Here is a 19,959-nt window from a genome sequence, read left to right on the forward strand (position 1 = left end):
TGCAGTGACACTGACAGCAGGCACAGAGATCACAAGCTGTCCAAAACGATGAATACCAGCGTCCTGAGAAGCTACGCTTGTATAGAGAAACGTTACTCCATCCAAAACAAGCACGCACGACATAAACACAAGTGGCCTTTTACGAGCAGTCAAAGTTTTTAAAATGTCAACACCAAAATGCTGCTCAATTTGATGATTTAAACGTCTTACCTTTCAAAGTACATCACAACAGTCCATTCTGCTGCAACTCGACAGCACTGCTCATTCAGGGGCAGGGTACGTTTTACCGGTTTGATATTTCGTTTATATTGACAAAGGGAAAAACCAGAAAACGCTCGTAGTTTCGTTTTTTCGTTTTTCCTATAAAACGGAAAAACCAAAACTCAGCTCGTTTTCTGGTTTTTTCCTTTTTTCGTTTTTTCGTTTTCAATAGTGGGTGGGTGGTTTTCATTGGTGGGTAGGCCTTCCGCGACCCTTGCTTCTGATTGGCTAGTGTGCTCTGTCAGTTTAAGCTGTACTTTTCAAACTAAAAGTCTCTAAATGAATAAATAGATAGATAGATAGATAGATAGATAGATAAATAAATAAATAAATAATATAAAAATAAATAAATAAATACATACATAAATACAAAATAAATGAATAAATAAAAATAAATAAATAATAGGCTACAAAAAATCAAAAATAAAAATACATAGCTAAAAAAAAAATCAATAAAGTCTCTGCCTTTATACATGTCAAGGTCCCCTAAACTAAAACAAATTAGGCCACATGGACCCTCATTCGATCATATTTGATCAGGGTCCCCCATCTGATATTAGATGTTTTATTAGGAGATAGTGTGTGGCACCCATGGCCAACATTCTGTCATTGTCAACACAAAAACAGCCCTATATTGCAGCAGACAGACAGACAGACAGACAGACAGACAGACAGACAGACAGACAGACAGACGGGGATCACAGACAAAGCTGTCTGTAGCAGGGCTGAGCAAGTGGACCTGGCTGAAATATCAGTTCTGGAATGAAGGTGAGTAACGTTATTTCGGTATGTTTTATGTTTGTCATTTTTATGTTGTCCTCTCCATGTGGCCATGCTTGCAAACTTATATCAGCTATAACAGATGTGTATGTTACATTAATGTGCTTTCAACTTATATTTGAGGCAAACCTGCCGCTCATGTTGTGGTGTTCTACAGTCTAAAATGTAGCGACAAGCTAGCTTGTCTGTCTGACTGTCAATCTGTCTCACTGTCTGTCTACCTGACTGCAGTCAGCAGGTAGACAGACAGTCAATATCCTACTTTCCGACTTTCTGTCTGTCTGCTCGACTGTCTCACTGTCTGCCTGTCTACCTGACTGACTGTTGTCAGACTGACTGCCTGACCTACCGTCTGTCTGCCTGACTGTCTCACTGTCTGCCTGTCTACCTGACTGTCAGTGTCTGAACTGACTGTGTGTTTCACTGTCTGTCTACCTGACTGACTGATGTCTGTCTGTCACTGACTGACTGACTCTCTGTCAGACTGACTGTCTACCTGACTGACTGACTGACTGACTGACTGACTGACCGACCGACCGTCTGTCTGTCTGTCTGTCTCACTGTCTGCCTGACTGTCTCACTGTCTGCCTGACTCTCACTGTCTGCCTGTCTACCTGACTGACTGTCTCACTGTCTGCCTGACTGTCTGTCTGTCCCACTGTCTGTCAGTGTCTGAACTGACTGTGTGTTTCACTGTCTGCCTGTCTGCCTGTCTACCTGACTGACTGATGTCTGTCTGCCACTGACTGAGTGACTGACTGACTGTCACACTGGATGTTATGTAATTTAGTGTATAGCTTTGTTGCTTTGAATTTGACATTAGGCCAGGCATGACAATCAAGGCGTCTTTTAGGGCTGTGACGTCTGACCCCTTTTGTTTTCGCCCATCCTTAGTCGCCAGCTTTCTGCACCGCCCAGCTACCGTCATGGTCTTCGTCACCAGTGTCCGGGCCGGCCTCCTGAAAGGTTCCGCCTGTGTCGTTGGTGTCCGGGCCATCGTCCAGGGTTGCTCCACCCTTCGGCCCTGCCTCCCGGACGCCCTCTACACCTGTTGTGCCTGTTCATCCCTGCCCAGGCCACATCACCTGCTCACTTCCTCTATGGACTACTTAATTTGAACTGTACATCAACATCCTGGACTCAATCTCCCAGAATCTTTCACAACATCACCTCTCACCTTTGCCAGTTACTCACCTCATTAGTGCCCACAATCAGGATTTGATTACCCCACCTCAATCTATGCCCCACTTTCATAACCTGGGTAAATCCAGCCTCCACATGACCTCTATATGTACTATCAGTCACCGAAGAAACTGACGCTACAGGCATAGCCTGTGACGTCACATTGAAGGCTGGGTTTACCCAGGCTACCACCTTCATCCTGCCTTTTATAAATGGTTATACTTGCAACCAGGGTCTAAGCTGATATATTTAATAAATCTTTGTACCAGCTAACATCCAATTGCATCTATTATTAGTCTAAAGTTTAGACTAGTACTGTACCAACCAGCAAATATCTCAAAATAAAAGCTGAGAGGACTATCAGCATATCAACTTCTTGGTAGTCTACATATAAAATTGTAATTTCGCCTTTTTTTTATACCAAAAAGTCGTTCTACTCCTACAGGCAGGGCTATGCCGATCACGGACCATAGACAAGTGGCTACTTGTTTTGGTGATTATTAGCCATACTAATTGATGATTCATTGAATAATAATGTGTTATGTTCTTACTGAAAGGTTGCCATACATAATTCTGATTTATTTTCACCTACATTAACAATAAAATGTTGTTTTGCTTTTGTGTCCAAATAAACGCAGTCATTTACAAATGTTTTGTAGTATATCCTGAGTGTTTTAGTGTAGCCTATTGTCTGTTCAGCAATTTAGTAAGAAGCTTACTGTGAATACTGTACTGTGCTGTAAATAGCCTACTCAACCAACAAGCACATATGCCGAGTACTGCAGCTTAATTCACACTCTTACAGTAAAGGTGGCTATGTGATAGACCAGTGGTTCTGACCCTTTTCATTTCAAGGACCCCTAAGGGACCACGAGGACCACAATGGAATAAGCCTTTGGGCTTTATTGTGTTTTCATCCTCTGTGATTCTTTTATTTTAAATTTCTCTTCTATGTTAGTGTGTTGGCAAGATGTGCCCTTTTTAATCACCAAATAAAACCATACCATAATTTAGTCCCCAAATTAGGGCCACTGACCCATCTGATTGGTGATTGGGGGGGACGCTCACACACAAATCTGAGAACATCGTTATGTGATTTTGTCCAGAACTCCATAACTGTCTGCATTGTAGAGAGAGAGATGACAGATTTGCTGGGGCCTGTGTATAATCTAGAGCAGTGGTACTCCCTTGCCCTATTCAGGAGACACTGACAAAAACAAAGCTTTGAAAGAGCCACAATCCAAGTCCCTTTCCTCCCATTATTTTATTAGATTTGTATTTATTCATTTTAAGTAGCCGCATGTGGCTCTAGAGCCTCGGGTTGAGTATCACTGATCTAGAGAATGAGTGATATCGTACCAGCCTTAAGCTATACTCTGTATTCCTCCGCTTGCAAGCTATATTCATCTGAGACTAACCTCTGACTCCAGAATCTTTATTCAAGTATTTTACATCATGTAGCTAAATTATAACCACTAAAGCTGTGTCCGCTTCTGTCAAAGTCGCCTTTGTGTCATTTACCACAATTCTGTAAAAATCAGTAATTGAAGATAGCACGAAAACAACTCTTTGACAATGTACTATGGGTTCTCTAGTTAAACTGTAGCGAGAATTACTGCTCCCCGTTGAGTGGAACCTTGTCCCTGACACTTAAGAGTTGCAAACTTTGCTCAATATAGCTTATTTTTGTGTGATTTCTGAGACTTTTCAGCTGTGCGGGGCCACAGCTCCCTGAGCGCAGCTCCAATTTACTTAAAACTTGCTGAGAGGAGGGTTTGGACTGTCTTCTAGCTGTCCAGCAAATTTGAAAGAGCTTGCTTCAATGACAGATTTTTCCAAAATTGTCTTATATGACACACTTTGCCATGTTTCTGTTTTCGGGAACTTCTACACGATGCTAAATGGCTACCATCTGACTTTGCCTGCACGGAATGAGGCGATATTCTCTACACTAGTTCAGGACCTCCCCCTGAACACACGTTCAAATTTTTTTGTCATTCTATCCATCCGTTGCAATGCTATGGCAAATTAGCTCTTTCCTGGCCTTGTGAGCGACCCTGATTAGCTCTCATTTTGTGCATCTACTCTATTGAGGGTAATCTTCAGCCACAACAATCACATGGTTTCCTTCCGGTGTGCAGGGACCATATTTTCCAGTGGGTAATGTGGGACGTGCACACGGTGTGCACGGACCATATTTTCCATTGGGTAATGTGGGACTGCGTGCGCCACACTGTGGAACATGCTTGAACTGCAAGAAAATGGCATGAAAATGACAAAAAATCATTGTGGGTTATCTGTAGGACTGATGGGCAAACAAGTGGTGTCCACTCGCAGAGGGGGGCCCAGAAGACATGTAAAGTCCACCCCCTGATTTTTCATGCCCCCACGTGCCGCACAGTAGGGCCCGGAAATTTGCGTGTTCACCGGACAAAGGCCCATGGGCTTCGTGAACCAAAAACCTATACAGGTGATTACATAACATCCAGTGTGACAGTCAGGCAGACAGTCAGTCAGTCAGTCAGTGGCAGACAGACATCAGTCAGTCAGGTAGACAGGCAGACAGTGAAACACACAGTCAGTTCAGACACTGACAGACAGTGGGACAGACAGACAGTCAGGCAGACAGTGAGACAGTCAGTCAGGTAGACAGGCAGACAGTGAGAGTCAGGCAGACAGTGAGACAGACAGACAGACAGATGGTAGGTCAGGTAGACAGTCAGGTAGACAGGCAGTCAGTCTGAAAGACAGACAGACAGTGAGACAGTCAGGCAGACAGTGAGACAGACAGACGGTCGGTCAGTCAGTCAGGTAGACAGTCAGTCTGACAGAGAGTCAGTCAGTCAGTGACAGACAGACATCAGTCAGTCAGTCAGGTAGACAGACAGTAAAACACACAGTCAGTTCAGACACTGACAGACAGTCAGGTAGACAGGCAGACAGTGAGACAGACAGACAGACAGACGGTAGGTCAGGTAGACAGTCAGGTAGACAGGCAGTCAGTCTGAAAGTCAGGCAGACAGTGAGACAGACAGACGGTCGGTCAGTCAGTCAGGTAGACAGTCAGTCAGGTAGACAGTCAGTCTGACAGAGAGTCAGTCAGTCAGTGACAGACAGACATCAGTCAGTCAGTCAGGTAGACATACAGTGAAACACACAGTCAGTTCAGACACTGACAGACAGTCAGGTAGACAGGCAGACAGTGAGACAGACAGACAGACAGACAGACAGACAGACAGACAGACGGTAGGTCAGGTAGACAGTCAGGTAGACAGGCAGTCAGTCTGAAAGACAGACAGACAGTGAGACAGTCAGGCAGACAGTGAGACAGACGGTCGGTCAGTCAGTCAGGTAGACAGTCAGTCTGACAGAGAGTCAGTCAGTCAGTGACAGACAGACATCAGTCAGTCAGTCAGGTAGACAGACAGTGAAACACACAGTCAGTTCAGACACTGACAGACAGTCAGGTAGACAGGCAGACAGTGAGACAGACAGACAGACGGTAGGTCAGGTAGACAGTCAGGTAGACAGGCAGTCAGTCTGAAAGACAGACAGACAGTGAGACAGTCAGGCAGACAGTGAGACAGACAGACGGTCGGTCGGTCAGTCAGTCAGGTAGACAGTCAGTCTGACAGAGAGTCAGTCAGTCAGTGACAGACAGACATCAGTCAGTCAGTCAGGTAGACAGACAGTGAAACACACAGTCAGTTCAGACACTGACAGACAGTCAGGTAGACAGGCAGACAGTGAGACAGACAGACAGACAGACGGTAGGTCAGGTAGACAGTCAGGTAGACAGGCAGTCAGTCTGAAAGACAGACAGACAGTGAGACAGTCAGGCAGACAGTAAGACAGACAGACTGTCGGTCAGTCAGTCAGGTAGACAGTCAGTCTGACAGAGAGTCAGTCAGTCAGTGACAGACAGACATCAGTCAGTCAGTCAGGTAGACAGACAGTGAAACACACAGTCAGTTCAGACACTGACAGACAGTCAGGTAGACAGGCAGACAGTGAGACAGACAGACAGACAGACGGTAGGTCAGGTAGACAGTCAGGTAGACAGGCAGTCAGTCTGAAAGACAGACAGACAGTGAGACAGTCAGGCAGACAGTGAGACAGACAGACGGTCGGTCGGTCAGTCAGTCAGTCAGGTAGACAGTCAGTCTGACAGAGAGTCAGTCAGTCAGTGACAGACAGACATCAGTCAGTCAGTCAGGTAGACAGACAGTGAAACACACAGTCAGTTCAGACACTGACAGACAGTCAGTTAGACAGGCAGACAGTGAGACAGACAGACAGACGGTAGGTCAGGTAGACAGTCAGGTAGACAGGCAGTCAGTCTGAAAGACAGACAGACAGTGAGACAGTCAGGCAGACAGTGAGACAGACAGACGGTCGGTCAGTCAGTCAGGTAGACAGTCAGTCTGACAGAGAGTCAGTCAGTCAGTGACAGACAGACATCAGTCAGTCAGTCAGGTAGACAGACAGTGAAACACACAGTCAGTTCAGACACTGACAGACAGTCAGGTAGACAGGCAGACAGTGAGACAGACAGACAGACGGTAGGTCAGGTAGACAGTCAGGTAGACAGGCAGTCAGTCTGAAAGACAGACAGACAGTGAGACAGGGATACTGTAGCCTACTTACGATCAGATTTTTTTTAGTCGCGCACAATCACAAACCTTTGGCAGGTGCAAGCCCAGAAGAGGTCAACATTCAAACAGCACACTGTAACAATAAATAGCAATATTTTGCCAAAACTGCTTTAATAGTAAAATGGTAGGCTACTGCAGTGATTCCCAACCAGGGGTACGTGTACCCCTAGGGGTACTTCAGCAGCTTGCAGGGGGTACTTGGAAAGATTGGGGATTACAATGTATTTCCAAAATGATAAAAACTGATTACTTTTTCCAATTGAAAACTGTCCGAATTCTAAGATGAGTCATTAAAATTATTTTAATAATGAGATGTGTTAGAGAGGTCATCTAAAAGTTTAATATAAGTTTAATATAACACATTTAGGAGAATTATCGACACGCATGAGTGAGGGTTACTATTGGCATGGTAAAACAGCTCAAGGGGGTACATAACACAAAAAAGGTTGGGAACCACTGGGCTACTGTACAAAAGGCCCTGTAATGTTTAATTGTTTTAGTTCTGTTCAGTTATGGTGTACTTTCTCATTTTAATAGCAAAGCCCCCATGGTGAACTCTACTGGCGCAGCCTACTGCAGCTTATAGCCTATAATTAGGCTATATAAAGGCCTCATCTGCGTGCCTTTGTGAGGTGAAGCCACGGACTTCCAGAGGTGCGCGATAGACGGCTGTTGCTGCCTCATCTTGATTGGTTTGACTTTGTGTGCGTTCATGAAAGGAAATGTAAGTGATTTCACATTGTGTTCATTGTTGTTTGTGATTTGAGCCATTCTCTCTGCTTTGGCGATATCTTGAGTTAGTAGTTTTCCACATGTCGATATTTCACCGTCATGGCACCTTAATAGAATAATTGACAGTTGGCCATGTGCTCCGTCCATTGAATTCGTGAATATAATTCTGATACAGTTTTGTTTTGTTATGTCATTATTGTAATGATTGTTTATAGTGTTATTATACATAGCCTACTCATGTCATGTAATAATTGTGGCTATAATTCACCACCTGTTCAACACCTATTGTGTAACTATGGTGCAGTAATTCTTCTCCTGCATGTGGGTTTAGTTAGTTAGTGCGGAATACCAAATCCATCCCACCCCTATTGAGTTCAATGCATAGGTGTTTTGTAGAATAGGCTAGGCCTACTTTATATTTTTACATCTGTCTGTGACAGACTAGCTGCAAAACCAATTGCCCTCCAGGGACAAATAGAGTTGACGAGGTACGCCAAAAGTAGTGACAAAAAATGACCAGCAGGCGTCGAATTTAGGCCGTGGATAAACTAGCCTTCATACACACTGAACATCATATTATTGAGCATGCGCATAGCCGACCACCTTTACATAACCATGCAATTAAGCATCAAACGGGAGCCAGCGCCTATGTGAGTCGGCAGCAAGAACAGACTATTCCTGATTAATTGACACGTTTCTCCTTTTCCTCTCCAGCCAGTAAGTTATGTAATGTTCTTACCACAATAAGTGAGACAGAGAATGTGTTAACAGTTTGTGTTTCTGTTGGCCATGCCTCTGTTTAATTGACGCCATTTCTGACGCCTCGCCATTTTATATTTAACCACTCGGCAAGCTTGTGCTTTTACAGTAGCCTATTAGTGTCAAGTGCATGGGGTAGCTGTAGCACCTAGCCTATATTTCACTGCAGTCCACTATTATAGTCGAGCTTACCATCACTGCTAAAAACCTTTATCAGGAAAGCTTCTTTATATCCTGCCATTTATTATTAACCCGATTTAATATTTTCAGACCACACCTACCTTTGTCACATGTCAATTGGCCCACTGTAAAGCCAGTAAATTGTTGAGGATCCATTGCTAACCGAAACATAAAACATGCATTATTGAACAGTGAAGCAAACCAGACTACAGCCTACCACATACAGTAACAAGCAGTCTACACTGCAGTGATGCAAGTTGATTGGAACATCTGCAGCCAATATGGCCCCTCCAGAGAAATCAAGCTCCAAGTCATACAACACACTAGACCAGTCTCAACCATATTTAGGTTTTATTATAAAAATATAAAATGTATTACAGTAAACATTAAACAACCCAGCCATGGACCCCCAGCTGACGTTAGTCTCCTGAAGACAGAGCGTATGATCAGAACAGTGAACTGCATTCTCTATAAATGTGCAAAATTAACTTCTTTTTTTTTAACAGTTTGCTGGGGAGGCCCTGGAATCCTGCAAGGACCCATCATAAACCCCAGACCCCACAAGAGATCCACTGATTTAAAGTGGACTGCGGTCCTTAAGGAAGGGACCTTTATTTTTATTTTTTACAATAAACACAAAGAGGACCCAGCCATGGACCCTCAGCTGAAACTTTAGTCTCCTGAAGACAGAGAGCGTATGATCAGAACAGTCATACTTCTGCATTCTCTATAAATGTGCAAAATTAACTTCTGATGAACTTATAATTCGGTTCGCTGGGGAGCCCCTGGAACCCTGCAAGGACTCATTGTAAACCCCGGACCCCACTGAATGAAACTGCTGGTCCTTAAGGCAGGGACCTTAAGAAGTCCAGTGCTGCAGACAGTCCGGCCACCTCCGTGTACACAGGTTGTTCATTCCTGCATTTGAGGCAGTACACAGATGTGCTCCTCCACTCCCCAACACAGGTCTTGCACCCGACCAGGCTGCGGCAGCAGGAGGAAAACATCGGCTGAGTCATCGTGTCTTAAGAAGAAAACACATGGTAGGGACATATTTAGAAAATTAATGGTTGATATTATGGGCTGCATTTCTGAAGCATACACTCAAATGAGATAAATCCTGTTTCTTGTGAGCCCACCACCCACCAGCAACAAGTTACAAAAGATTGTTATAATATAACAATCAGGTACTGAGATCATAACTAAAAGGTGGACACATTTCCATCTTGTCACTTCATATGATTGATATAGTTAAATGTAATATTTAAAAGTTAACCGTCTAATTTACAGATGACGCTACCAATTGTAAAAGGTCATTGCGTTCTAACAGGAAATGACCATGGAGTCTGCTTCAACAGACTATCCATTGAGTAATCCTATCATTTACAGCTATATTTGTTAAAAAAAAGGAGAAAAAAGATGTATTCTCAATATTCCCTGAAAAAACTGTTTAATTGTGTTTCCATTTTCTCTGTCTAAATCCATATGTGTACTTGAAAGTCAGTTATACAGTCACTGTCTCACTGCTCAAACTAAATTATTTTCAAGACAAGGCTTCCAACATGAATTCTAAAGCTACATTTGATTATTTATGTGTGACATAGATCTATTTTCAAACAGATGCCCAAATTGAAACAATACCTCTGCAGAGCAAACAGGCAACTGCCTGTTTGACTTCTGGCCCTTGCACTGGTGTCAAGTCACGGCTGGCAGCCACTGCATCGGTGATCTTCTTGGTGACTTCATCCAGGCCCTGGGATGCGTCCAGCAGGTCCTCCACCTGGCCCCTCAGTGTGTGGACTTCAGATTGCTGATTTCTGCATTTGGCACATTTTGTAACTGGTTAGCAGATCACAGACAGATCAGATCACAGACACAAAACGGCTGCCTGCCAGAAAGCAACCTTTTGACAATAATCTGATGGTTTGGTCAGTCTGTTTGGCAGTTAAATAGAGTGCAGTACCTCATGATCCTTCAAGTTGAGTGCTAGCCCCTTCTATTGACACAATATATTTATCTTAGTGATGGGCCCTTCAGCAGCTAAAATCTGTTTTCTTATCTATGCAATACCTGGTTCGTGATCGTCTTTGACGCCACTGCCTGAATGCAGAAAGCTCAATGGCATGGACTTGCTTCGCATTCTGCTTCCAGTAGCTAATCCCTGCATGACAGAAATGCAGAGTAGGCTAAAGAGACACAAGAGATAATTGAACAAAAAGGCACTATTGTCGTATGCCACTACTTTCAGACCATTACACATCAAATATGTATTTTGGCACAATGCATTTTATTTACCAATTGATCCTTCACAGTCGACAATTTCATTGCCTTGATTGTCCGTAAGGACGTAGTCTTCCCCGCTTCCCATGGCCACCTTCACTTTCTCAAGGATCACTGGAACATTAGCATCAGCTTCCAGAAGTCGAACCATGACGACCCTTGTGGATACTATCTTTCCTTCCATTAGCTCAGACACATGGACGGACCTGCAATACAGAAAGAACAGTGAAGCAAACCAAGCTATTAACCTGTTTCACATCCCACCCTAACCCAGCCATTTAGTGTCTAAAAAGGCAGGAAGTAAAACAGGTGCAAATAAGGTCCAGTTTACCGTTGCTCCGCTGCAGGGACAGCTGGTCCAGTCCCGGGGCTCTTATCAATGTTTTGCTTGTACCTGCTTTACTTCCTGCCTTTTCTACACAAATGGCTGATTTGGGTGGGATGTGAAATAGGCATATACCACATAACAAGCAGTCTACACTGCAGTGATTCAAGTTGACCGGCAACAGCCCAAAGTATGAGCCCATGGTCATCTCGAGCTTGTGTTACTCAAAGTCCAAAATCTTTCATTGCTGCAGTCATGCTTAGAAAGAGATTAATGCTTAGAAAGAGATTCATGCTAGACAGAGATTCTGAATGAAGAACTCCGCCGATATCAGTAGTTTCCAAATTGTAAACAGTTTTCATTCACTTTGTTTGCAGTTATTGAGTAGATTTGAGTGAAGTTGTGGACCAGTGATGTAATTTGTGCACAAATTACATCACTGGTCCACAACTTCTCAAATCATCTCTCAATAGCTGTCAAACTAAATGAATGCCTAAAAAAGTTTAGTTTTTTAATATACTACTGATTTTATAAGATACACAGCTGGTTGTAAATCGACAGTGTTCCTTTGAGCAGTATTAAACAATGTAACAACATTTTCTAGGCACATTAACTTATAACATGAGGGCCCCCCTCCTCCCTACCTTTGAAATGACCGAGGTGTGCTCACTGATCTAGACAGCTGGCCCATGTTTGCAGTTGACGAGGACGGCTGACGGAAATCAAACTGGCGTGACGGAGCTGGGGCTGTTGGGGGCCCTTGACTCTGCACAGCCTCTCCGTGAACCTCATAGTGACCGTGGTCACAGAGGTCCATGGAGCTAAAAGACCCATGATCCATAGGAAAAATGACAACATTTGTTGCATCTGTCAAGTACATGGTAGACGGGTTGACCTAAAAGAAAAAATGAACAATGCCATGAATACATTTACAAGAACATCTTTCTTCTGCTCAGTGTCCATGTACTCTTGCCGTTTCTTCAAAGAGTTTACTTGTTTTATTGTACAGGAAATGCACTTGACTTAATAGATTGGAGTACAGGAGAAGCAGTCAGCAGGTTGCATTTCAAAGCATTCATTTTCTTGGCTTTCTTTCACAGTAAGGCAAGAGATTTTTGCCTGTTTATTTGCCTGTATATTTATCTTGTACTGTGAACATTTTGCATTGTATTGGCTAAATGTTTTGCTTAAGAAAAAACAAAATAAAGTATCAAAAAGTGAGAAAGAGTAAGGTGAGTGGTTATATTTTCCACAGTTGAAATAAAGAACAAGTACACATTGAATTCCATCACATTATCTTCAACACAAATCCAATAAACAGCTAATAATTACCCTCATCTAGTAGCCTAAAATCAATCACCAGATCAGATCTTCACCCATCAAAAGATGTATCTGTTCTACTCTAAAATGACAAAAATGAACATGACTAGAAATAGCTAAGAAAATGAAATGAACTCACTTAAGACACTTGGGAAAGAAGAAAAGAGAACATCCCCTACTGAAGCATGGACAGAGAATGAACTACACTCAGGACACTCAAATTTACCTATGCCAGCTGCCCAATGAGCACACCTGTGCCTGTCTGATCTCTGATATGATGCTTGTGGCATGATCTGATCTCATGATCTTGCGTGAATCCCCGTGTCTTGCAAGATTACCTGTCTGATCAGATGAACAACATTTCTGCTTTACGCCAACTAGGGTGCTGCTACTGTAGATGATGTCAATAGTTTGACAGTACAGTACAGTAGTGGAGTACTGGCTGTTTAGGGTTACTTATGGTACTAAGTATTTTTAATTCTAACAGGCTCACAGTATAATGCTGTTTCTGACTTGGATTGTGGTTGTTTTGATGAATCCAAACAACCACAATCCCACTTTACTGTAATACTGTAAGCCACTATAAATATAGACCAGTTGATGGTTGATGGATACTCCACAGCAACTACAACTATATTAACTGATAACTTAAGTCAACTTCATGACAGCCACAATGAATTAATATTGAGAACAGCCCGTGAAAAGTCACAATGAAATGCTTTTATTGCAAATCAAAGTTTACCACATGGCCCATGGGTCAAGAAATGTGGTGAAAACCCAGCTCAGTGTTCAGTGGCAAAAAAAGCAAGTGTCGCGCTGCTATAAAAGTCTTCAGGTACGCGCAGGCGGCGACCATAAAACAAGCTTTAGGCTAATAAACGTCAGTGGTTTGCCATTTTTTATTGACCACAACCCCAGTCCCATAAGAGATTTAGACCTTTAGCTGCCTAACGTTAAATTGCACTATGCAGGTTACCACGTTACGTTACCTGGATGATCCTCACGACAGACATGACAGAAGTCTGAACATTTAACGCTAAGCTAGCAACTCAATTGGAACATACCTGGAATATTTGTGCGATTCTGTCGAGGCGCATGTCATCTATTTTAAGAGTAGCTCTCTTGGCTCCTCTGAACAGAACAAATGTTTCCATTCTGATTGTAGTCTTCTACCACACGAGTCAACCTGGAGTGCGAGCGTGCTGCTAGCTGGAGTCAATCTCTCAGTCTACACGAGTGTGCCTGGCCAGGTCGAAAATGGACATTGAATCCCCACCCAAGAGTAGATGACCCGCCCTACTCTGCCTTTGATTGGGTTAGCTTTGGAATGAGGAGGAATTTGGGATCATGGGGCCTATAGGGGCCAGGCATGAGGACTGCTGATTGGCTATGGTTGCAGCAGAGCGCAATTGTGCTAGATCTTTGAAGGCAATAGCTTTGGCGCCTGCATTTTTTTGGTGAAAGGCAGACAGACCCTTTTCACGGGGGCCATTTTGTGTCGAAAAGGCAGGATAAACACAGGTGCAAGCAAACCACTAATGAGGCTTTCCAACTTCCATGATTGGAATTTGGAAACCCTCATTAGTGTGTTGCTTGCACCTGTGTTTACCCTGCCTTTTTGACACGAAATGGCCCCCGTGAAAAGGGTCTATTGCTGAGGTGCATTGACCGGCTTTGAAATGTTTGGGCAGAAAGGCGTGGAAATCAGGGTTCCCAAACCTCCTTGCACCCCATTTGATTACATTAGTCTCCTGCGGATAAATCTGGGGGTATGTCTAAGATATGATTTAGTCCAGAACGCATATATAGAGATTACGCAGAGATAACAGAAACTATGATCAGAACAGTCATACTTCTACATTCTGTGTTAACTTATTCTAAATGAAATAATGCTGAAGTTTAACTATTCAGTTTGCTGGGGACTCCCTTGAGCACCTGGTGCTCCCCAGACCCCACCTTGAGATCCACTGCGTTATAAAAGAAAACTGTGAGAAACTAAAGTTAATGGAGAGCTAATGTTTTGTATCTATATGTATGTGTACATGTTCAAAGTAAAAAAAAAAGAGCATTTCATGGTGGAATAGAATATACTGTATGTACATAGTATATCATGTATATTGTCATGCTCAAATAAAACATATTTGAAACATAAAACTAAACTGTTGTCCTTAGGGGAGGGACGGTAAAAAAATCCAGTGATGCAGATAGTCCGCCTTGGTGTACACAGCACAGGCAGCTGTTATTCCCTGCACTTGACTTTACACATGTCTTCTTACAATGTCTATTAGGTCCTTGACTCCACTTTGAAAATGCCGTGGTTCATTGTTAACAGCACTGTCAAAGAGTTAAGAAATGTCCAAATAGTGCTGAGCAAATTCTTGTTCAGCTGCTGCCTGGTGCTCCACTGTGGAAAATGGGTTTCTGGCAAACAGTGACTCTCGTGTCAAAGAGGACCCCCCTTCCCGGTCATAGTCATCTGCAGCCTCTGCAGCCTCTGGCAAAAGATCTGCGGTTGGCAGTTTCTTTGGGCATCCACCCAGAGCCAGTTGATTGGGGATACCCTTGCCTAAATAAAATAAGAGAAAATGATCAGCGACACATGGTTTCTGACACCAGTTACATATTATCATCAGGCATATCAATGCACCTCAAGCAGTGTGTAATCCAGGACTTAGCAATATACTGTAGATCAGGGGTTTTCAAAGTGTTGGAGAGTGAGCCTCCTCTCAGAGAACACCTCACTCTTACTCGCCTCATCAGGTAGCCAGACAACCTGGTTAATAATTAATTCACCTGTTAATAGGACGTGTTTCATCCGGCCCCGGCGGCTAGAGGTCTTTCCCCCAGCGATAAGCCCGACTCCCGAGGCTAACGTTAAAGAGCCTGCTGATGACTTTTATTTAAATTATTGTAAAATAAACAACAGGTATAAACTCTCTTTGCAGCACATCAGTGTCTTGCTCTATATTGGAACTATGAAACATTGCATTTGCCGCTACCAAATAAAAGTCTAATAATAAATGTAGGCGTGTCTGCTGCCGGACGTTCTCGCCGGGATCGAAGAGACAGATTTTGACAATGAAATTCCCAGACGTTTGGTGGTTAGGTGGCGCTGCTGGCGCCGCTCACCAAACGTCTGGAAACCCAGATAATATACACCCAAGCCTTGTAAACTCAGTCAATAATTGAAATCTGGAGCCATCTAAGGGATAAAATTAAAAACTGAATATAGATTACTGATCTGGCACTAAATTTCCTTGCTTTGCAAAGCAAATTAATGCCAGATCTGTGTAACAATAGGAACACTTGTTTAGAACGTGTGTTGGAACCCACCCTAAGTGACACGGCCCATTGTTGTTACACTAGTGCAGGGATACTCAAATTGCTTTGCCCAGGGGCCACTTTCGTGAAATGATAGTAGGCCAGGGGCCAGTTAATAAACAAACAATATAAAATTTTCTGTAGCGGATCGTAGCCGGAGTTTAGTCTGACAATGTTGTGCACACCGGATAGATAGGTAGGTTAAGTACATACATAAGTGCCTGGGTAGCGAGCAGACGGCGGCATTTGACAATTTAGCTGGAGCTCAGTCAAACTTTATTTCACGTTAGTTTTTATTGTGAATTAGATTGTAATTCACAATGAAAACTAACGTGAAATTATTAGAAAATGGTCGGGGGGCCACTCTGCACCCTGCCGCGGGCCGCATCTGGCCCCTGGGCCGCAAGTTGAGTATCCCTGCACTAGTGTATATCACAGAACATAATTTAACAATCTGAAGGCACAACTAAAAAATACTATGCGAGGCACATCTTTAGGGCTTTAAGGGAAATTATTGTTAAATTGCTATGCAAACCTTGGATCCTGTGTGCATTCCAGGACGTCACAAACCGCTCAAGGCCAATTCGAGCTACCTGACAGGTAAGTGTGGACACACAATATCGTGTAATGTCGTCTTCCATGTCAAGCTCCTCCTGGTCAACAAGGTGGATGAGAGCCCCTTTTAGTGGATAGTTGACTCTGTTGTTGACCTCTGGCCACATCCTTTCTACTGTATGATTCTGTCATTGAGAAAGAATAAACAAAAATGAGAAATGTTAAATTTTAATTTTACTAACAGATCACAATTACTACCACTCTGGATACAGCAATTTTCTATGGCCACAAAGCTCAAGAACCTAATAAAACTGAAAGAGCACTGTAATACTCTAGTAAGCATAGAAAACTAGCCATTCATTTCCTGAGTTTTGGCCTTGTATTTATGGGAAAATCCAAAACTTGGCACAAGAAAGCTCAGCAGGCTGACGAAGACCAGTGAGGGTGAAACATGTTGCATTTTGTGCCCGGCCCAGTGTATAATGTACATTGTTAAACTGTAAAAAAAAACTGTTAAAGAAGCAGTTGGCGCTCTCAGTGGAGTAATTGGAGCGAAAACCTAACTGTTCAGGGCGTTAGGGAACTGGTGGGAATAGTGTGATCCTCCCACATGCTACGTCCTGCCGATGAAGCTCCCCACTGTCAGGTGAAAAGAAGCGGCTGGCAACTGCGCATGTGTCGGAGGAAGCATGTGCTAGTCTCGGCTCTCCCAAGATCGGAAGAGGGTGGAGCAGCGACTGGGACAGCAGGGGAAATTGGCCAAGTACAATTGGGGAGAAAATGGGGGCGGTGGGGAAGTGATTAAACAAAAAATACTGTAATCCAGAGATGATTAGTGGGCAACATAGCGATATCTATGACAGAGACAACATTATTATCGGCTAGCAGTTGATGATAAGCAGTTGTGATAAAGAGACAATAAACCAACTCACCTCTGTTGACTTTGTTTGCTTGACTGCATCCCTTTGAGTGTTGTTCCTGTGCACTGCCACTCTACCCTGCATGTAAAGAGTTAAGTAAAACTCTTTTCCATGGTCTACCCTGATTGTATCCCACATTCCATACTGTAGGACAGCACTTCTGCAAAACAGCAATACACAAGCATTACATCCAGCACAACCATTCATATTTGTTACATAAGTGTTGTTAGAGAGACTATTTTCACTATGAATTAATGTAGTGATTTGCTTAATCAATTATTTAGTTATGTACTGCATAGTCTAGGACTAGCTCAGTGGTTCTCAAAGTGGGGCCCATGTCGCCAGCAAAAAGGGGAACAATTTATTTTGACCATACAGTAATTCCATCCATAAGTAACAAAATGACAGAATGTACGACTAATTTGGTCATGGGTTTCATATACTTTCTGTAATAAAACCTCTAAAAGCAAAAATCTTATCAGATGGTGGACCCAGGGACAAAATCTTATAAAATTGGGGTCTGTGGTCTAATTTGTCTAAGTTTTGGAGTCTTTGACGTGAACAAGTTTGAAAACCACTGGTCTAGTTTTCAGCAGTTTAAATAAAAATATTCCCTTTTGATTGATTTTCCCAGATAAAGTGTGGTAAAGCTACAGCTACAATCAGCCAATGTGTTTTATTTTTATTTGACATAATTAATATTAATTTATTAGTAAAACAATGTCTGCTATTGCTTTCTCCCATATAACAATGGTGCAGAGTTACCTGTAAACCTCTTGATATATGGTCAGGTTATTTTTCACTGGCATGGTGGAGTGGCTGACAATGTTGCTGGAGAAGCCATCAACAGCAAGGACATGGGTCACCCCAAACATCACCAATTTCTCATTTTGGTCAAAGTGCAATTTGTGACCCATGTACTCTGCACTGTATGGCACTGGATTTAAGTTCCTTGCTCTCTGAGGAATTAATAAGCAAAATCAATGGCTGTTGTCAGGGTATTGTCACAGTAATCTACAATACAAGAAGCTATTGGCCTTTAATTAACACCTACATGATAGCGATCTGCATGGTATGGCTGGTGAATCTGTCTGAGGACACGACCAACGCGACCCTCTGATACTCGGATTCCTTTCGTGGCCAGGTAGCCAGTCATCATTGTTCTCCCATATGCTGGTCCAGTCGGAGAAAAAAAGGGGAAGCAATCAATAGGTGTCTATTCAACTGTATTGATTCTTAGTACAAAGCAATTATCATATACAGCGTCATGGTTTTAATATGTTGTACAGTCTGTTTCAGACACGACGGGGACTCCCTCACACGAGGGATCATTGTTTAGACTTTTGCCCTGTGCTCCTGCTACTACTACTTACTAGCTACTATTATGTCGGCAATGAACCTGGTCCCATTATCTGCTAGCTGTTAGCTGCTAACAGGCTAATCATCCAGTCAATCAGAACGGTTCAAACAAAACAGAGTGGCCCAGAAGTACGATGTAACCTTTTCCTAGCCAAGGGTACCTAAACAATATCGCCAGCTTACCTGCAAAATGCTGTAGTACAACATCTTGGTACTCTTGGCATACTGCATCTGACATACTATGTAGCCTATTGGGACATACTAAATCTTTTTTTGCCTACTAAATAGTATGGAAGTATGGGTATTGGAACGGGGCCTGTGTTTTTTTTTCCAGAATAAGAGCCGGCTAACAAGAGGGAGACCTAGGAATTGCTCGTGTGTTGTGGCTGTAGGTCTTAGCCTGTAATAGAGACCTGTAAACTATAATAACTGCACGGAATTGCAAGTCGACCTTCGTCTCCTTCCTCCTTCCTTCCGGTCCGGGAGCGGATTATTACAAGTTCTATATCCACAGTAGGCCCACATTGCAGTTAGCAATTATAAATAAATAGATATATAATTTGTTAGAATTTGTCTTACCTTGTTAATTGCTTTAGCAATCTCGACTTCCAGTAGGGGATCCTGCACCCGATCTCTGCCTATGCCATTGTCCGTGCAAAATTGGCGAAGGTTTGATTTGGAGAACCCTTTACTCAATCCACATTCAAACTGGAGATGATTTGATATATCTTGATCAGAAGAGCCATGTTTGATCATGCTTTGTATTAGATCTCGGTAAGGCAACAGACGAGACTCCATTTTCATCCAGGCGGTGTGGTGGCGCGGCAGAGAAGAGCCGGGTGACGCGAGGTTAGGTTGCGGGCGAGTGAGTGACGCCTGTTTTGGCCAATCAAATTCAACCGCCTCACACACGAATGGCGCTGCTGCAATCATAGCCAATCAGCAGTCCTCATGCCTGATCTCAACCTCCTCATTCCAAAGCTAACCCAATCAAAGGCAGAGTAGGGCGGGTCATCTTTGCCCTATAATTCCCTCCATTTTCGCACTGCGCGCGCAGTAGCTAGCTAGCAGCACTCATGTACAGCGTTACTCCAGGTTAATCAGAATGGAGACATTTGTTCTGTTCAGAGGAGCCAAGAGAGCTACTCTTAAAATAGATGACATGCGCATCGACAGAATCGCCCAAATCTTCCAGGTATGTTCCAATTAATTGCTGAGTTGCTAGCTTAGCGTTAAATGTTCAGATTTCTGTCATGTGTCTGCCCTGGGGATCATCCAGGTAACGTAACGTGTTAACCTGCATAATGAAAGTTAACGTTAGGCGGCTTAG

At 43.1% G+C, this 19,959-nt stretch overlaps 1 protein-coding gene across 1 annotated transcript; it reads right to left on the reverse strand.

Annotated features, from left to right (window-relative positions):
- Nucleotides 1-14,819: 14,819 nt before the first annotated feature.
- LOC310770777 (uncharacterized protein) lies at nucleotides 14,820-18,836 on the reverse strand (the record flags this gene model as incomplete). The annotated part of the gene is made up of 6 exons (XM_083663485.1): nucleotides 14,820-15,040; nucleotides 16,331-16,535; nucleotides 17,283-17,430; nucleotides 18,036-18,229; nucleotides 18,325-18,486; nucleotides 18,813-18,836. The coding sequence occupies 6 exons, from the start codon at nucleotides 18,834-18,836 to the stop codon at nucleotides 14,820-14,822; spliced, it is 954 nt and encodes a 317-aa protein (XP_083519611.1).
- Nucleotides 18,837-19,959: the final 1,123 nt, after the last annotated feature.

Source organism: Poromitra crassiceps, assembly GCF_964638095.1.
Source record: "Poromitra crassiceps genome assembly, contig: HAP1_SCAFFOLD_225, whole genome shotgun sequence".
Taxonomy (NCBI): Eukaryota; Metazoa; Chordata; class Actinopteri; order Beryciformes; family Melamphaidae; genus Poromitra; species Poromitra crassiceps.